The 18,454-nt window shown below is 36.0% G+C and overlaps 3 protein-coding genes across 4 annotated transcripts; 1 reads left to right on the top strand and 2 right to left on the bottom strand.

The window, feature by feature from the left end:
• The first annotated feature begins 207 nt into the window (after positions 1–207).
• LOC121243372 (ferrochelatase-2, chloroplastic-like) lies at positions 208–4,189 on the top strand. Its single transcript, XM_041141486.1, has 9 exons — positions 208–636; positions 1,375–1,720; positions 1,812–1,955; positions 2,075–2,176; positions 2,422–2,525; positions 2,629–2,755; positions 2,886–3,038; positions 3,236–3,336; positions 3,654–4,189. The coding sequence occupies exons 1-9, from the start codon at positions 551–553 to the stop codon at positions 3,967–3,969; spliced, it is 1,479 nt and encodes a 492-aa protein (XP_040997420.1). The 5' UTR covers positions 208–550; the 3' UTR covers positions 3,970–4,189.
• A 1,247-nt stretch (positions 4,190–5,436) lies between these two features.
• On the bottom strand, positions 5,437–9,099 carry LOC121243370. Of its 2 annotated transcripts, none has more exons than XM_041141484.1 (3): positions 8,945–9,099; positions 7,776–7,976; positions 5,437–5,806 (listed from the first exon to the last, which is right to left on the bottom strand). In XM_041141484.1, exons 2-3 carry the CDS (start codon positions 7,955–7,957, stop codon positions 5,620–5,622), a joined length of 369 nt encoding a protein of 122 aa, XP_040997418.1. In that variant the 5' UTR covers positions 7,958–7,976; positions 8,945–9,099; the 3' UTR covers positions 5,437–5,619. The 2 variants fall into 2 exon arrangements, with proteins under 2 accessions (XP_040997418.1, XP_040997419.1); XM_041141485.1 differs by having other exon boundaries at positions 7,776–7,979; positions 8,945–9,084.
• A 2,538-nt stretch (positions 9,100–11,637) lies between these two features.
• On the bottom strand, positions 11,638–18,042 carry LOC121243369 (far upstream element-binding protein 2-like). The gene is given in 7 exon segments (XM_041141483.1): positions 11,638–12,960; positions 12,963–13,038; positions 16,431–16,547; positions 16,639–16,710; positions 16,790–16,879; positions 17,067–17,353; positions 17,615–18,042. Coding segments are annotated over 7 exon segments (2,106 nt in total). The 5' UTR covers positions 17,970–18,042; the 3' UTR covers positions 11,638–11,851.
• Positions 18,043–18,454: the final 412 nt, after the last annotated feature.

Below are 18,454 nucleotides of genomic sequence, written 5' to 3'. Positions count from 1 at the left end.
ACAGCCGAGCGGGAAGGGTAGTTATAGTAGTTTTTTTTTTTCACGTATATTTTTTTAATACTTTTAAATATTTTAAAAAAAATCATAATATTATTAAAAAATATTTTTTTAATCACTAAAAAAAAAAAAAAAGTCGTCCAGGGAGCAGAGGTAGCTACGGAAGAATAGGTTTTTCCAATTAAATATGTATGACTTATTCATGTAGCCAACCTAAGGGGTAGAGCCCAACTTCCACGAAAGACCTAAGCGTCACGCGTACGTTTACCGACTCCATCACAGAGAGAGCGAGCTCGTCCCAAAACACGGTCTGCAGGGAGAGTCGGTGGAGGCTCTTGATGATTCTTCACTCTCCGCTTTTGACTTTTTCAATTCGCATTTATTCTTCCTGCTTCAACCAGCCCTAGAAAAGTTGAGCACTCTTCTTCTTTTTCTTCTTCTTCTCATAACGAGTTCCTTGATTTTCTTTCCTCGAGGATTCGAAGCGTTTCGGGTTTCTAGGGGTTCTTCTTGTTCTTTTTTAAGGAGAGTACCTTTTTGCAATTACGACGCCATGTCCGCGACGTCATGCGCCGGTGTTCTTCCCCGTACGAAGCTCTTCGGCTCGAATCTCTGCAAATCGAGTCATAGAGTTCCAACGTAAGCTTTATACGATCGATTCTTATTTAAGTTCTGTCTGTTTCGAAAATTGTGTTATAGACATTCACGCCCTCCTGAAATCGGACGGTTCGGGATCGAGCACAAAACTTGATTTTTTTGTTTTGATTATAGTATGACATGGAAATGGCTGCTGATTTGATGCTAATATTTGGACACCATTGAGGAAAACCTTCCACTGGTTCTAATGGAATCCATAAGAAACTTCTTTCGTCTCATTTTGTTATTTTACCTTGGTTTGTTAGATGGATGGTTAACGGGTTAATCTGTGTACTGTTGAAATATCAAGATTACTGAGCTACTTTTGGAAACGTTGGAGGAAATTGCCCCTTAGAGATTAGCATTGTTAGAATGAGAAAGAAAGTCGTTAGTATTAGCATTTGCAAGAGCGGAAAAAGAATAGAAAGAAGTACAATCAGCTAAATACCACTATCATCGTAACAATACCACCATTTTTGGGATATGCTTTCTTCTCAAACATCAATGGGCTCTTGGTGTTATGATTTTCTCAGGTGAAGAAATATAAGACCAAACTTTTTTGAAAACTGAAATGATGCAAGAGCAAACTCTTTAGTTTGATTTTTGTAATAATGAAGTTGAGCTGAACATTTTTTATGAAAAATGAACCTGCTCGTTTTTCAGTAGTGCGGCAATCTCAACTTTTCAGCTGTTCATTTCCTTAAAGCTAAGATATTTATAAAGGTTATTATTTGTTGGCAGGTCGTGCTCTTATACCAGATCTCTCAAGTCTGTCTCGTGCCATTTATCCGAGGGATTACGTGATCATAATAAATCTTCCTCTAAAGAAATTGTCGTTTCATCTTCTAGCTCAAGTGATAAAGGAAGTAGCCTGGTTGGCAGATCACATCACTGTGGCCCAATTGATAAGAGAAATACAGTGGGGCAAACATTTTGCTCTGCGGGTGTGAGCACGTACGGTGGAGCTCAGATAGATTCTGATTCGCATGCCATGGAAGAGAAGATTGGGGTGCTACTTCTGAATCTAGGAGGACCAGAGACTCTTGATGATGTTCAACCATTCTTGTTCAATCTATTTGCTGATCCAGTACGTTAATTGCTTATGCTTGCCTAATTGTGCCAGCTTCAAAGGTTGTGGTATTTTGGGCCCTAACAATAGTTTTCTTGCTTCGAATTAGGATATCATTCGTCTCCCAAGGTTATTTCAATTTCTCCGGCAACCATTGGCTAAGCTAATATCTGTGTTTCGGGCTCCCAAAAGCAAGGAAGGCTATGCTGCTATAGGTGGTGGCTCTCCCTTGCGTAAAATAACTGATGAGCAGGTAGAATGCATGTCTTGTTCAAATGCATGTGTTATTCTTGTTGAACGTTGATAATACTTTTAGGTTTGCATACATCTAATTTGAGTAGGTTTATTTATGGTTTGTTATACTTGTTGCAGGCACATGCACTTAAAAGGGCATTGGAAGCCAAGAACATGCCTGTAAATGTCTATGTTGGAATGCGGTATTGGTACCCATTCACCGAGGAAGCAATTCAGCAAGTGAGTTTTATTTCTATAGTTCAAAACTTTTACTTTTGGGTGATGTTAAGACACTGGGAAGTTCATGCAGTCTACTATCTTAGTGATATTGAGAGAGAGAGAGAAAGAGAAGCTTAATAAGTAAAAATGATAACTAAAATAATGAAGATATCTTTAACATTGTTAAAGTTTATCAATTGTGCATCCCATATATCCTCCAATTGGTTGGGTCAAAAGGTTGAACTTTATCTTATTGTCGTTGGCAGATTAAAAAGGACAAAATAACCAGGCTTGTTGTGCTGCCTCTGTATCCCCAGTTCTCCATATCCACAACTGGGTCAAGCATTGGTGTACTCCAGAGAATATTCAGGTGATAATCTTGTCTGTTTGTGACCTGCATCTATAAGCGGGTAATTAGATTTTTATCCCCCTTTATAAATCTGTTTGAAGTCTGACTGTGAGTCCTATATCAGAGAAGATGCATATCTATCAGAGTTGCCTGTTTCTATCATAAATTCTTGGTATCAACGAGAAGGTTACATTAAGTCAATGGCTGACTTGATTGAGAAGGAGTTTAAGAGTTTTTTGAAGCCTGAGGAGGTGGGTTTAGTTCTCACAACCAACTGATTTGACACTACTATTTTAATGTGTCTGGAAACTTTTTTGTCCTTGTCAAATGGTGAATTCTTCCATTGCGGGAACTGTTACTTATTGCTTTGTGGTATTTTAGGTTATGATACTCTTCAGTGCTCATGGAGTACCAGTCAGCTATGTTGAGGATGCCGGAGATCCATACAAGGATCAAATGGAGGAGTGCATCTACTTAATCATGCAGGAGTTGAAAGCCAGAGGAATTAACAATGAACATACTCTTTGTTATCAGGTTGGTCATCTTATGTTTTAGCTTTGAGGTTCTTTACTTGGTTCTTGACACAATCTTGTGTTACTTACCTCCAAGCTAGCTACAAGATCCTTTTTTGCTCGTTACTAGATCAAGGCTATCCTATCTTTAATTTCTTATATCCTTGCCTTTTCCTTTTCTCTAATTCTTTTCCTCCCCCCTCTTGTGCTTTCAAACAGAGCCGAGTTGGCCCTATTCAATGGCTGAAGCCATACACCGATGAAGTTCTTGTTGAGCTTGGCCAGAAAGGTGTGAAGAGTCTCCTAGCTGTTCCAGTGAGGTATATCCTTCATGTTGAAGTAGAATCATATTGCTTGCTATACTTGAAAATGTTACTTTTTCACAATATCTGATGTCTTTTATTTTACTAGTTTATGGAATAAAAAGTGCATTTAGTTTTATAATAGATGTTATTTGGATTCTGGAAGATAATTACCATTTAGCCTGTTTGGGAATTGATTTTGACCAGGAATTCTAGATTGTCTTTGAATATTTACCCTTGTTGGTGCATTTCTTTCATTCCTACCTCTGATAAATATGTTAATCTTCAGGCTACAGAAAAATTTAACTTTTTTTTAATGTCTGTTTATATTCCAGCTTTGTGAGTGAACACATAGAGACTCTTGAAGAGATTGATATGGAGTACAAGCACTTGGCGCTTGAATCTGGGATTGAGAACTGGGGCCGCGTCCCTGCCCTTGGATGCACCTCTACTTTCATCATGGATCTTGCAGATGCTGTAATAGAAGCTCTACCATCAGCAACAGCCATCTCAACCTCAAGGAGCGCCTCCAGAGTTGTTGATCATGACCCAATGCAATATATTATCAAAATGTTCTTTGGTTCCATCTTGGCAGTTTTCTTGTTGCTGTCTCCAAAAATGGTACAGGCATTTAGGAATCACCTCTTTTGAAGTAAGATCAAAAGCCTCGTTACCTTTATATTTTGAAGATGCTGCACTTAACAGAGAGTAAGGTTGAAACAAGGTAACAGAATTTGTATGTGGATTATATGGAGACATTCTCTTTCTCTTTTTTGCTTTTTCAACAAATCTATACAAAGAAGACAATTTTTTGAACTGAAAATTTTGTAAGGAAGCAATCGTTATGATCAGTGATTCTTATTCGTGGAAAGGATGGATTTATCCCCCCGTGCTCTGTCATTGTTATCATTTGATTGTAGAGCACAGCATCAAGGCATCAATATTCTTGCTGGCTGTTTTTGACCTCTCCACGTCAACTTATAATTTATTACTGCATATTTTGGTGGATGATATAGCAGGGCATTGCAATCTGCCACTTGCTTCTGTCCCACAAAATGCCATTGGTTGGAACAGTTCATTCAGCCATGGATGACTTTCAATGAGGCACTTCACTTCAAACCTCACCACGTGAATGTTTGGGTAATAAGATGATACGAGAATTATGTGGATAGTAGTAAAATAGTTTGTGAATAGTAGTAAAATGATTCGAGTTAAGATGATTTATAAAATTAAAAAATTGTTTTGAGTATAATTTTTGTTTTGAATTTGAAAAAAATTGTATTATTTTTTTTGTTTTGTTTGGAACTTTGAAAAAATTGTAATGATTAGATGAAAAAATCAAATTTGAAATTGAAAAATATTTTATATTTAAGTTTATTTTTGAAAAGAAAATAAAGAGAAGCTTTGAGATGAAAAGATCTCATCTCATCTAAGTTTCCATACAATCGCTAAGACAGGCTCCGGTGCGTAATTATAGATATAAGACTTTCTTTGAAGCAAAAAGATTTTTCACTTTCTGGATATCTAAAAGTTTGTAAAAAATAAAAAAAAACAATGTGCTTGTTCCGCCAAGTTTTGGAAAAAAAATAGGATATAGCCGAGCTCATTATTTCCATAAATTGGAGCATGTCCAGTTTCATGATTATGTCAACTCTTTAGAAACCGTAGACATCACTTGATATGAATGAGGAAAACTAGTAACACCAAATCCAAAAAGATCAACTCTATTCTAAAATCTCTACACTCCACACCAGACATAATTTTATTTGAAAGATAAATTTTAAATTTTGAATATTACAAATCAAATTATGCCACGTGGATGGTATGTAGTGTACAAGTCTTAGAATAACATTTTCCAAAAATATCTTAGATCTTATATACAACTAGAACTAACCATGATTCCTCAGTCAAAATTTACCTGATAGGAAAAAAATGTGCATTTGATTGAAGAAAAGTGTCCACACACAACCTGACACTTCCCCAACGCGTTACTGAATCAATCCACAGAATAAATTCTCTTTAAAAGATCATATAGCAGAAGGGTAGAAGAACATTATCCATGATGTAGCTTATAATAGGGTTCATTGGAAGGAAAAACAGAATGGATAGACGAAAACATGATATTGGAAGAGATTATTGATGCTAATGACTTTGTTCGTCTACACAATTGCCATAAATCCCAGAGGATAATATTTTAACATATATGTATGTTATTGTCCCTTGATAGCAATTCAAACATAAAATTAAACGATGAGTAGCTCAATCAAATCAACTTCAAAAGCAGTCTTCCTGATGCAGCATTTAAACATAGTAGCCCGTGAATGTAAATCCTCGACCTACGATCTCACCAGCACAGTACCAGGCAAAGCATTCTAGCCCAAACAAGGCAGCAATGCCAGCATCCTCAACTTTTAGTTCCTGCCTGTTCTTCCATAGATGCTTGACATAATCAAGCTCCTTCCAGAATGCTTCCTGGCGCCCACGAGTACTGTATCACAAACAAGTTAATTAAATCTATTTTACTGAATAAACCAATTTTATTTTTATATAACTGGAACCACCTTAGAAATGTATGGCATGCACCGTCCACAGTATCTCAACATGGAAGCAAATTTTATCTGAACACAACTCATATGAAGCAATATCATACAAAATTTGCAAATACGAAAACACAGACTTTAACAACAGTGTATAACAAATACTAATAAAATGTAGTCCTGCTTCAACAGGGAAGAAGTACCAAAATTCCAAAGTACTTAACAATATGTCGGAAGCAGCAAAATTTAGGATTGTCAAAGTGAATACAACTGGAAATTGTTATAAAAGTTATAGTTTTATAGGTGATGCAATCAACCATTTTAGAGGATAAGAGAAGTCTTGTCACTATACGTTAGTAGCGATAAACCATCATCGAAGAGAGTCGGAGTGATCAAGATGACTACACATCACATTCAGACTATCAGTTAATGATAGTCATCTATGCATTCCAAACTAAGAAGAGAAGAATAATGATTTCTATCTAAGATAATTCAAAATATATTTGCAAACACATATTTTGTTTTTCTTTTTTCTAATTTACAAAGAAAAAAACACAATAACAGCCACATCAGTGGAAAGAACAATGCAACAGAATAACGGCTTTCACATATACAGTTTCATGCTCTACGTCCACCTGCTAAAGATGACTGCTGATTTAAAGAATAGGTCTCATTAGCCATTACTTTCTTCTTTACTGTTATTCTCCTCAATGCAGTAATACATCATATCACGCTTAAAACAACCACACAAGTTTTGGTCCGGCCCTGCAAGGGACATTTGTAGCACCCCATATTTACTTTCTGACCAGACAATTCTCATCCATCAACAAGAAAGGGAATAGTCACTTGGTGTTTTCTCACCTTAGCTGACCTGATATCCCACTGGGGGAGGGGGAAAGGGTGGGAACTTATGTTTTAGGGTCTCAAAAGGGCATGAAAATGCACAAGAAGTATCATATTTTGTTTAAAGCCCTAGTTCGTGGCAATTGATGAAGCTTGAAAGTCACAGTGGCTAAGTTGTACTCACTAGAAAATATTCAAGCCAGCCTTCGGCAGATGCATTTTGTCAAGGAACCTATTTATCTTATTAAGTATCAACGGATATAATGGGGTCCAACCGTGCTCCATGCTTTTAAAACTAACATGACCCAGCGATAGTTTCACTCCACACTAAGTGAAACAAGCTTTACTCATAATTTTTTTTTTGATAAGTTGAAACAAGCTTTCCTCATAAATCAACCAAAGGGAAAACGAAAAAAGAAAATTGGGTGGATATTATCGCCACTCTTAACTTGTGGACTCAATTACTCCTAGGGAAATTTCTTATATATCAACAAAGACAAATATATGCACAATGCGCAATGAAGATCAGACAATGACTGTCTAAAATTAAATATGCCCACTGAGATACCATGGAAGTATATAAAAAATATTTTTTTTCCAATGGGCCAAACCGTCATTACAGCTTGATTGGGATTGGAAGGACACGCCCATATGACATATTTAGAATATGTTTTGATCAGACTATAAGAGAAATTGTTGGTTTTAACAAGGTAAGCAAATTCCATATACATAAGAACCAACAAGAATCTGCACATTTGGATTGATTAAATTCTAGAGCAAGGGAATCAAGTTCAGGCAGGAAACCAGTCAATCTTGCATAAATATTCCAAACCAGTCGCAGATATTATAAAACATTATAAATGGATGAGCTACATATTACACACATAACATTATGAATTTTCACAAGAAAGTCCATGTTGAAAGTATCAAAGTATGATATCCCAAGCCACACCATTACTAAATAACAAATGGAACCAATTCATTGATAAAATGGACCTGAGAATTCATGCTTCAAGAACCAAATTGACACATAAAATCGTTAGGGAAAGCTAGAATGAATTGCAAATCGTGGCTGACCTGGCAAGGCGAGTATAGAACAATTGTTTTGACAAAAGATTGCATTTCTCGACGGTGGGCGGCTCTTGAATGTACTGCTTGTTTTGCTCCAATAACTGCCTGTAGTAGGCACATCCATGCTTGGCCACAAACTGTGAAGCCTGAGCAGCCTTGGATTGCAATTGAACCAGCTTGGACGCCATCAACTCTCCAAGCTAAAAACTACTATGCAAAACAATACATTTAGGCATCCGTCAGAATATATCTCCCAACATAATGGCCAAGAATTTATTCTCTCATCAATCAAAAATGTATTCACAATTCACTTATTTCTTCAGTGCGTCAGCTTTTTTGAAGCTAATACTGAAAGGAAATTCCCCAAGTCTTTACCATAAGTTCAGGGGACCATAATGATGATAATGTACAAAGCCTTGCTACTTTAAAAATGGTAAGAAGCCTTACAAGAGAATATTATCCCAAGAAATAAGCAAATCAGCTCTGGCTCAAATGGCATGTCCTCCCTTGACCCAAAATTCACTGGTTGATTTTGTAATAAATATAACAATTTCCAAAAAATGATTATTTTCTATGTAGGCATACAGAAGTATATTTGGTTTTCAAACAATTACAATAAGAACCCCCTGAACCGCAAAGGTGGACCTAGCTGATTCATCAAACAGAATAAATTGTATTACGAATGAGGCATCCAATTTTACATTTTTTATATGGTCGTTCAAATAAAAAGTGCTTCTACACTCTGTAATCACGATATCACTACGTGCTTTTTTCTTGATATCCCTATAACAATTACGGGATGAAAAATAAAAGGAAAAAAATTGCAGTCACTACAAGCCGTTCCGATAATGAAATCGAACTAAGAAATATCACCCAGCAGGAAATGGACAGGAATCCAGAATTCATACCAATAACCCGTTAGGTGTTTGGGTATAACAATATATTATAGTGAATGAAATCAAAATTGATTTTGCGACATCATGGACTCCAATGCAACCCTATATATGAATCGGCGTTGTGTGTGTGTGTGTGTGTGTGTGTGTGTGTGTGATTCAAGCTTCAAGAATCCTAGATTTCAGAAAAACGGCAGCAAAAAACAAAGAAAAATCAACTAACGAAGCAAGAAAGAACGTTTTAATCAAAAGTTTTCAGATCGTATATATAAGCTTATGTACCTTACAACTTTCTTGGTCTTCACACAGAGAGAGAGAGAGAGAGAGATGGAGAGAAGGGTTTTATGCTTCACTCGCTGAGAGCAGAAGCTTGGGTTGGGTTGGTTCTCTCCGGTGAAGTTCATCCATTGCTTCCCTGGTTACCACTAAAATTCTGCCACGTCTATCTTAAGCCTCATTTGTTTTTATAATTTTTCTCAACTCATCTCATTTAATCATTATAAATTTCTATACAAAATAAAATAAACAATTCAACTTTTTCAAATTTTAAAATAAAAATAATATTAAAAAAATATATTTTAATAATATTTTATTTAATTTTTAATTTTAATTTTAATTTTAATTATGAAAACAAACTAGGCATGAGTCTTCTTTATAACTTAATTGATAAAGCATATAACTTATTGATATGATTATAATGGCAATTCAATAATATTTATTTATTTTTACCTAATTTAGAATTTAGAAAAGTAAAATTCATCAACTTTATATGGTAACAGATCATATCAATTAATTCCCAATAAAATAAATCTATTTAACTAGATCAAACGACTTTTACATTGTAAATAATAATTATTTAATTATGTCTGAGTGGGAAATGGATAGTATTTATTTAATAAAAAATAAACTTGCTGAATGGCCAGCCTATTTGATAAGGAGAAGTCTCAATTTTGACCGCTGCTGATTTTATTAAAGTAAATTTATAAATTAACTTAATTTTATATAATACATTAAATAAAAATAACTTAAAAAATTTAATTAAATCTATTTATAAATTTAATTTTGTAAAAACCCTTTTTTCAACTAAAAAGATAAATCTGGATTGTGAAATAACACCGAACTCAATCAAATGATGAGAATCTTGAGATGGCGAGGACTTTATTTTAACAAAACGAAACATTACTGAGGATTCATAGATCCATGGGCTAATTAATGGCGCCAGAGCTCCAATTGAAACTCAGATTCCCATATGTTCCAACTTTGTATAGAGATTTATCATCTTATCTGTTTCAACCAAAAGGCAAAGGTTGTATTACAAATGGAGTGCGCATTCATCAATCTCCACGTTATAAAAATATTACAAATGGAGAAATCAATCACAGTATTTAAATCCGTAGGTTGTATGTATCTCTCCCATAATTGTTCTTGTATTAGGTGTTTGGGTAAGAAATTGAGACGAGCCCCATTTAGGTTAGGAGTGTGCAACTGAGCTGGATTTATTTTCCAATTTGATCCGAAATCCAAAAATTTGGGTGAATTCGGATGGTTATCCGCCCGGATTGAACCCGGCAGGATAAGATGAACCCAGCTCCGGTATAAATCCGATTAAAGATCTAGTTATATAACTAATTATCCGTAATCGCGTCTTGTTTTAAAAAAATAATAATAATAAAAATAATTTTTTCAAATCTCAAAATAAAAATAATATTATAATATTATAATATTTTTATTAAACATTTTATCTCTCATCTCTCAAAACTTCATAAAACATATTAACTCGAATCATTTATTATTATTCATAAATTATTTCACTACTATTAACAAATCATCTAATTTCATTTTACTATCCAAACCAAGTAATTTCATCTCAACATCTAAAACCAAGAGAAATGTTTAAATAAAAATTCACGGCGCAACATAAATTTAGTGCAAAATTTACGTTGTCCCATAATTTTTTTGTGAACGTAAGAGACTTTCGTTAACACATCTTTAAAGCTAAATTCATTAAAACCCCCGACACCATCGAGACTCACTAAAGCCCTATATGATTGTTTGGAACTTTAAAAAATGAATAAAAGGAAAATCAAACACTAATGTTTTATTTTTTGGAGTAAATTAAATCAAAACGCTAATATTACTTATTATCGTAAATATGTAGCTTTTAGTTTAAAGATCATATTTGAAATGTGGTCATATTAATATGATTAAAAATATTTTATTTTAAAACATAGATCATGAGAACAGGGCTCGGTATTGGTTTCACCGAAGTCCACTGACAGCACTATCATACTAAGTAAACTGAAACAGTCACTTTAAATAAGTTTATATTAGAGGCAGAACATTGAGGGTTACATCTTGATATTATTGTAATGTATTATTATTTATTTTGTTCTTTGCAAATTGATATTTTGCATTATGATGTAAACAACAATGTAATATGTAGTATGCATGTCTTGTGTGTGTTGATGTATTATTATTTATTTTGTATAAAAAGAAAATAAAAAAACATAAAGGCCTATAAAAAAGGCCTTTTGAATTGTTAAAAAGATTTTTTAAAAAACAAACTTTTAAAAAGTGTTCACAGTAATTTTTTTTTAAAATTTGGGTATTAAACATGATATCTGAATTTTTAAAAAAGAATACTATTAAAACTTTTTTAAAAGTTTGAAAAATCTACTTTTGTAAAAAGATAAAAAAGCAAAAAAAAAAAAAAAGTAATAAATCTGGATATCCGGGTTTACATCAGGTTATTGCCCGAATTTTTTTCGGGCTTCTCAGGGCGGATAATTTAAAACCCAAATACAGATCCGGTAATGGCCAGATATCCGGATTTGGTTCTACAACCCTAATTTAGGCTACACTGCCTCGTGTAACTAGCACCAATTACGACCAAACCAAGTAAACCTCAACATTCAGAATGGCAGTACCAAAAACAAAAGCTGGATGTACTTCGGAAAACGGCATTGAGAAGTATATGACCAGAAATAAAAGCTGAAAGATTATTATACTAGCAGAGTTATAATATTAAAGAACCAGTCGACATCAAAGCACAGGAAAAGAAACCACAGGAATACAAATTCCTTACCTTAGATCAATCGCTTCGGCGATACAAACCTAACTAGACCTAACCACAGGAATATAAAAACCATTCATCAAAGCATCAAAATGACCCCAACTCACCAGATATCATCAGCTCTGGGGTGATGTCTTGGCGGATACACTCTGCTGAGAAGTCTGAGCAGCAGGTGTTGCATCATAAGTCCCCCGATTGTTCCCACCTGTATTACCATCAGCAGAATAGACTGGGGGCTGTGAGTAGGCAGTACCATAGTTGTACGGTGGTGGTGCCTGTCCATAACCTGGCTGACTGACAGGCGGCGCACCATAAGTTGGAGGTCCATAACCTGGCTGACCAGCTGCAGCACCATAATTGGATGGTGGGCGTTGCAGACCAGTCTCTAGTTGGGCATAACTAGACGGTGGTGCTTGAGAATGGGGATATCCTTGCTGCACTGGGGCAGGCTGGCCATAGCCTCCAGGAGTGCTTGGTGACTGACTAGCCTGTCCATAAACTGGGGGATTGGCAAGAGGTTTCTGAGACTGAGGTGGTCCATAGCCAGGCCCATATCCAGACTGAGCCGGAGCTTGATTTCCATAGCCAGTTTGGGAAGTTGGGGGCATTCCATAACCTTGCTGAGTTGTTCCTTGAGGTGGATAACTTGCAGCACTTGGGCTAGGCAGTTGAGCACTAGTGTATGCTTGCTGCCCTACGGAAGCAGGCTGGACAGGTGGAGCCTGAGCTGATTCCCCTTGGGACCCATAAGAGGGAGTGTGCCCATCTTGTGTTGGGTTGGTCACATTCCCGTAGCCAGATGCAGAAGGATAACCTTGCTGTTGATCATATGGTGGTGGCTGACCATATCCAGATTGTTGTGGTGCATGATACCCACCATAGCCATCCTGAGGATAACCTTGTCCCTGTTGATTATAACTCGGAGGCTGTGGCTGAGTGTAATTGTAACCAGAATTATCAGCTGGAGCTGCAGGACCACCAGGGGTTTGCGGTTGCTGTGAAGCCGGCTGTTGACTGTAATAATCATAACCACTACCCTGAGAGGTCTGCTGAGATGATGCGACAGCTGACTGGTCCCAATTGGAGGGGTATCCACCAGATGCAGGTTGGGGAGGGTAGCCTGGATAAGAAGGCTGAGACATGTTATACTGGGGAGATGGGCCCGGATATGCTCCAGGCTGCACATAGCCATAACCTGATTGTTGCATGGGAGGTGCCCCAGGTGTGCCCAAGCCGTAGGAGGTCGTGCTTGGTAACCTTGTTGAGAATATCCACCAGACATTGCTGGATTTCTGGCACGATTCTGCACAAAATTGTTTCCGCAGATAATGATGGTAAACTCTTTTGCAATGCTAGGAACATCTACCAATACATAAACCCACAGGATGCACACACACATATATATTCAAATAAACATAAAATGGGGAAAATATCCAAAAATCCTACACAGAACAGCCTCTATAGCAAATTTTACCACACAAACATTATCATATTTCAGAGAATACTAGAAAGGGGGGATAAATGCCTACATACCGTACTGGTTGAGGAGATATTGAGTTACTCCAGCAGAAGCCCAACCTCTCCCTATTGAAGTGAAAGGGTACCAAAAGGACCACAATACTATACAAACTTTTACATAAAACAAACAGAGACATACAAGCCCTATCGCTATGAAGAGGAAACAAGTTTATGCTGAAGTGCAAACCAGAAAGCATCTTTCCATACAATCCATTAAAGCATTGTAATTGCTAAACACAAGCATCAGAATAAGAATAAAGGTAACCTAGAATATCAACATTTTGAGCCAAGTAGACATTGATCAAGTAAATGATATCTCCTTAAAAGAAATTGCCAGGTTTTGGTAGACACACATTCGACACCTGTCACTTTAAACTAGAAACACTCTAAAATATACCATGAGCATGCTTGCTCATAAAAAACTGAGAAAAAGTTTTTAGGTGCATTTTGTGTTTTTGTACGAGTGGTGTTCTTTAAGAAGATGTTTAGGAAGTACAAAATTATTAAGATGTGCTTTTTGTGCTTGTGAAAGTGGTGGGATTTCAACTTTTAATTTTGTAAAAGTGGCTATGATTTTTTACAATATTTGAGGAAGTAGAAAACGAAAAAAGCTTTTACTGAGTCTATATGCATTACATATATTTTGGTAGGTACTGGCATAGTCTATATTAGAAAGAACAATTTTTTTTTAATCAGTAAAACAAGGATTTATTGAAGATATAAATAGGCATAGCCCAAGTACATGGCAGATATACAAGAGCAACACCTAAGCAAAGTGTCCAACAATATGAGAGAACAAAATATCTCATGAACAATGTTAAAGATTACTTTTTATTCAAACTAGTGACCAAAATCAGGATTATGTAAGATCTCAGTTCAGTTTTATATTGAGAGGAGTACTAGATAAACAAGACAAAGACATGAGAAGTAAACATAGGACAGAATAAATAAAACTTCTATATAGCATTACAATAAGGTGAACTGGATATTCTAATTGTTGTAACCACCGAGCAATGCACCAAGAACAACATTAGAAGGAACTTTCTCATAATAGACACTAATGGCAATAATCCTTAAGGTTCCTCATCCAATGACAAATAATCCAGTCCAATGGCCCTGTGTTTCCATCAACAGAGACTCACAGCTTCTCTCCACAATATATTACTAATATCAGAAATTAGGATTTAGAACCATACCAGAGTGATGCTGGGGGAACACCAACACAAAGAATTCCATGTTGGTGTCACCACTGGTCCAACAGACACTAACCCTACAATAGTTCCCAATAATAAAATCAGTCATAGGTACAGAATCAATAAGCACATTTGACGGTTGAACAAGCTATAATCCCAATCATTGTTCACTTGGACATAGAGCTCAGAAGGATTGTAGACTTGGACCAATATAAATCAATGGAATTAAGGAATTTTCATGATACCTTAATAACCTAAATAAAAAGTATGAACGAAAGGCCTGCCTCAGAAACTAAATATCCAGTAAATCTTCATAGCACTATATGACGATAACAAGCACTCTTAAGAGACCTTAATAACCTAAACATAAAAGCATGGCCGAAAGGCCTGCCTTAGGCAGAAACCAATTATCCAATACATCTGCACATCACTTAGAAATGACAATTATAAGAACTTATAATAGACTAGCAGTTCAAAGGGCATTCTGAGGATGTATTTCTTCAGCCAGGCACCCGTATATTGATTTGTTGAAATCAGCTCACCGTTATAACCTCAATCTATCCCTCAAACACATATATCCACCATCCAACAAAATCAACACTTACATAAAAATCTAACTACAGCATATGATAAATTTAGCTGGTAGACAAGAAAAAACACGCTGCAAGTTCATAGTCTATATAAGTTCAGAAATCGATCTATAAGATCCATCTGCATATTGACCATTGCAAATTATTGTGCTACATAGGTCCTAAATAAAAAACTAGAAACGCTACGAAATTGAAGAAATATGTCAAGAAGTTAGTATTGCAGATGCTCACTCATCTTCCAGATAATTTTAACACAATTGAGGTCTCCATGCATGCCAACAAGAACAGCAGCACCAGCAACATTTTGGATTTAAAGTCCAATAAAGTAAAGAATGGCAATTGATAAAAAATAAACATATCCAATCCTTTCGAAATTAACCATATGCCCACCAAAAGGGAATCCAGAAGTCTTGATGATATCCAGCACAATAGATGGAGTTAGATTAACAAATAGGACGAGAAGAAAAAATGTAAAAATCACCAATTTCTTTCTTTGATAAAAAAAAAAAAAAGAGTGAGAGGGAGGAACATAAACAGTATTTTGGTATAACAAATGGAGATTAATTGATAGAGTACTACATAGCTAATAACAAATAACATCACAATCCTTTCTTCAACATAAACACAAGTAGCTTTCGCAAGAATTCCAGAACTATCAGACAATAAAAATGCAGGACCCATCCAAAAGTCAGAGATTATATGTTAGAGAAGGAACATCTACAAATGATATTTTCAGGAAATGATAGGAATGCTAAAAAATGGAGAAGCTATTAACAGAGAGAAGAGTGCAGCTGAAACTTGACCATAAGATTCTCAAGAATATGATCGAGGGGTTGCACATTACATATGTGTGCATGCACAAAGAGAGGATATGAAAAATATGAAAAATGAAGAGCCGAAGGGAGTTATGTCCCGCACTATATCAAAATAAACAGAAAACGTCTCACCGTCTAAAAACATTTGCAGTAACAGTACAACATATGAAGATCCCAACTTCAAAGTAATCGATAATAAAAGGTTGCAATAAAAAAAACTTATAAAAGAAATTGCAAAAAAATGATTCCAAGGGCCTGAAATTGTTGCTGCAGAAACAAATTACTAAACAGTGTACTCTCATCCAAGCAACACAGTAATAATTATCAAACCAAAGTAACAAATTTTTTTAAAAAATAATAATACATCCAATTACACAATCAAGAAGGCAAAATTCCTTTTTTTTTCTTCAAGAAGCTACATAAGATCCATACAATTATTACACCTGCGAAAATTGCTGCAATAGATTTCGTTTTCTCATAAAAATAATTTAATGTCCGAAGAAAACTTTTACTAACCATATAAGAAGTAAACAGTCTCTAGCCGTGGTCAAATATGCAATCTAACATTAACCAACATACCTCACTAATGACTTCATTGACCAACTGTTTAGCAGACTCAATTTGTTCATTGGTCCCATCAATCTGTAGTGTCCTTTCTGTCGATGGATCACCAGGGGGAAGATGCAAAGGTATCACCTGGAATAAATTAGGAATACAATCAGAAAACATCGAATCCACAAATAAAATAAGATCAAGTATAGGTAGTACATAAAATTTGGACACAAACCTGAATACGAGCTCCAGTCCTGGCTTGCATATTTTTAATTGTTTCTCCTCCTTTACCAATTACTAAACCAACCTGAAACAAGGAACGAATCGCTTACCATCCTTAATGAAACCGATAAAGTACGCTGACAAATAAAAATCTTCCTCATTACCTTGTTATTTGGAACTTTCATCACAAATGTATCAGAGCCCGTTTGTCCAGTAAATCTTCGAGAAACTACGCCAGAACCGCCTGCTTCAGCCTGGCCCAAACATTTGGCAGAGGGAGAGATAGTAAACACTTACAAGAACATTGGAAATGAGATCTGAAAAAGCACTCCCACATACCACCATAAAGGGGGCCATGCAAAATTTGGGGTAGGCATGCAGCTGTTTAGCATTTAAAGAAATAAATGCACAAAAAAACAGACGGGGTAAATTTAGTACCACCTCTCCAAGAACTTCGTTTATCAGCTGCTCAGCCTTTATAATCTGTTCTTGAGTACCCATGAGCTCCACCATCCTAGTCAGAGAATTGGGGTCCGCATCCAGATCTCGAGTGACTTGGATCTTTGCTCCAGACTGAAGCTGAAGATATTTGATTGTCTCTCCTCCTTTCCCAATAATAACACCAACTCTACCATTCGGAATATCGATCTTTTTGCTCGAGCTCAAACCCTGGAAGCCATATGGAATGGGTGCTGAAGGAGCCGAGTGCAGAGTATGAGGTTTCACATCTGTAAAATGATAGCCAGTAGAGTCTTGCATTAGATCAAATACTTGCACATCATGCAAACAAAACCCATAGAATATGTTGATATAATATCATAACTAAACCAAAAAATAATCTAAATTAGAGCTAAAAAATAAAATCAATCCATCTACCACCAAAACCAAGTCAAACGCTAAAAAGCTGCAAAAAGACGTCCCAGAAAGCACAACACCAAAAGCCTAGAAACAAGCAACAAAGTTGATACAGACAAAGAAATGAACTAGACCAGAGGGAGCGGAGCTAAATCCAGAATCGTTGGAATCGAAGCCAGAAGCGCCATTCTCAATCTTAGGGCGCTTGGCGTCAAGAGCACCAGCGCCAGCGGCGGCACCAGAGTTGTTAAAGAGCCTAGCAGCGACCTCCTGAGCACGCTGCTTGGCAAGAGTTAACCCGTCTACGGGCGGCGGTACGCTGTTGTACGAGGCCGGTGGAGCGTGGCCCGAGTCGGGTGACTGAGGCACGATCGGGGCGGAGAAGCCAGTGGGCCGGCGAGCACCAGTAGATGGCACCGTTGGGTCCTCGTACTTGCGCTTGTTGGTGGTTGTGTCACTGCCGGACGAGTACTGAGCTTCGTCGGCCATTGCAACCGAGAGACAGAGATGAGAGAAACCCTAGGGGCAAAGAGAGAGACTGCGTTAGACGCGAGATAAGAACACGGGTGGTATATATTATATATATATATATATATATATATATATATATATATTTATATTTATATGTTTTAGCGGCCAAGCAAATTCATAAAATTAAACTAAGATAATGATTTGATGTGATATATAAAATTATAAAATTATTATTATTAAAATATAAATCTAATATAACTCTGAATAAATTTATTAATTTATTTTTATAAAATATTTTTGTAATTGTAGCATTACTTATATATATAAGAATAAGAAAAATGTTAAGTATACATACAAATCTTATGCAATAAAATTTAGACTCTAACGTAGCTTATTATATTATGTTATATTTATTTTATAATAAAAAGAGTTGTATAGTGCTATGTGATGGAGTCAAACAGTACATTAGACTGGACTCATCCTTGAAATTTGGACACTTGATG

The sequence above is a fragment of the Juglans microcarpa x Juglans regia genome, chromosome 8D (genome assembly GCF_004785595.1).
Source record: "Juglans microcarpa x Juglans regia isolate MS1-56 chromosome 8D, Jm3101_v1.0, whole genome shotgun sequence".
Lineage (NCBI taxonomy): Eukaryota > Viridiplantae > Streptophyta > Magnoliopsida > Fagales > Juglandaceae > Juglans > Juglans microcarpa x Juglans regia.
This window is presented reverse-complemented; position numbering and strand designations above follow the sequence as displayed.

Coding starts and splice junctions, on each gene's coding strand:
- LOC121243372 (XM_041141486.1), top strand. CDS start 551: ATGTCCGCGACGTCATGCGCCGGTGTTCTTCCCCGTACGAAGCTCTTC. Junction 2,177..2,421: donor CCGAGGAAGCAATTCAGCAA/GTGAGTTTTATT, acceptor TGTCGTTGGCAG/ATTAAAAAGGACAAAATAAC. Junction 2,526..2,628: donor GTACTCCAGAGAATATTCAG/GTGATAATCTTG, acceptor GTCCTATATCAG/AGAAGATGCATATCTATCAG.
- LOC121243370 (XM_041141484.1), bottom strand. CDS start 7,957: ATGGCGTCCAAGCTGGTTCAATTGCAATCCAAGGCTGCTCAGGCTTCA. Junction 5,807..7,775: donor TTCTATACTCGCCTTGCCAG/GTCAGCCACGAT, acceptor TTTGTGATACAG/TACTCGTGGGCGCCAGGAAG.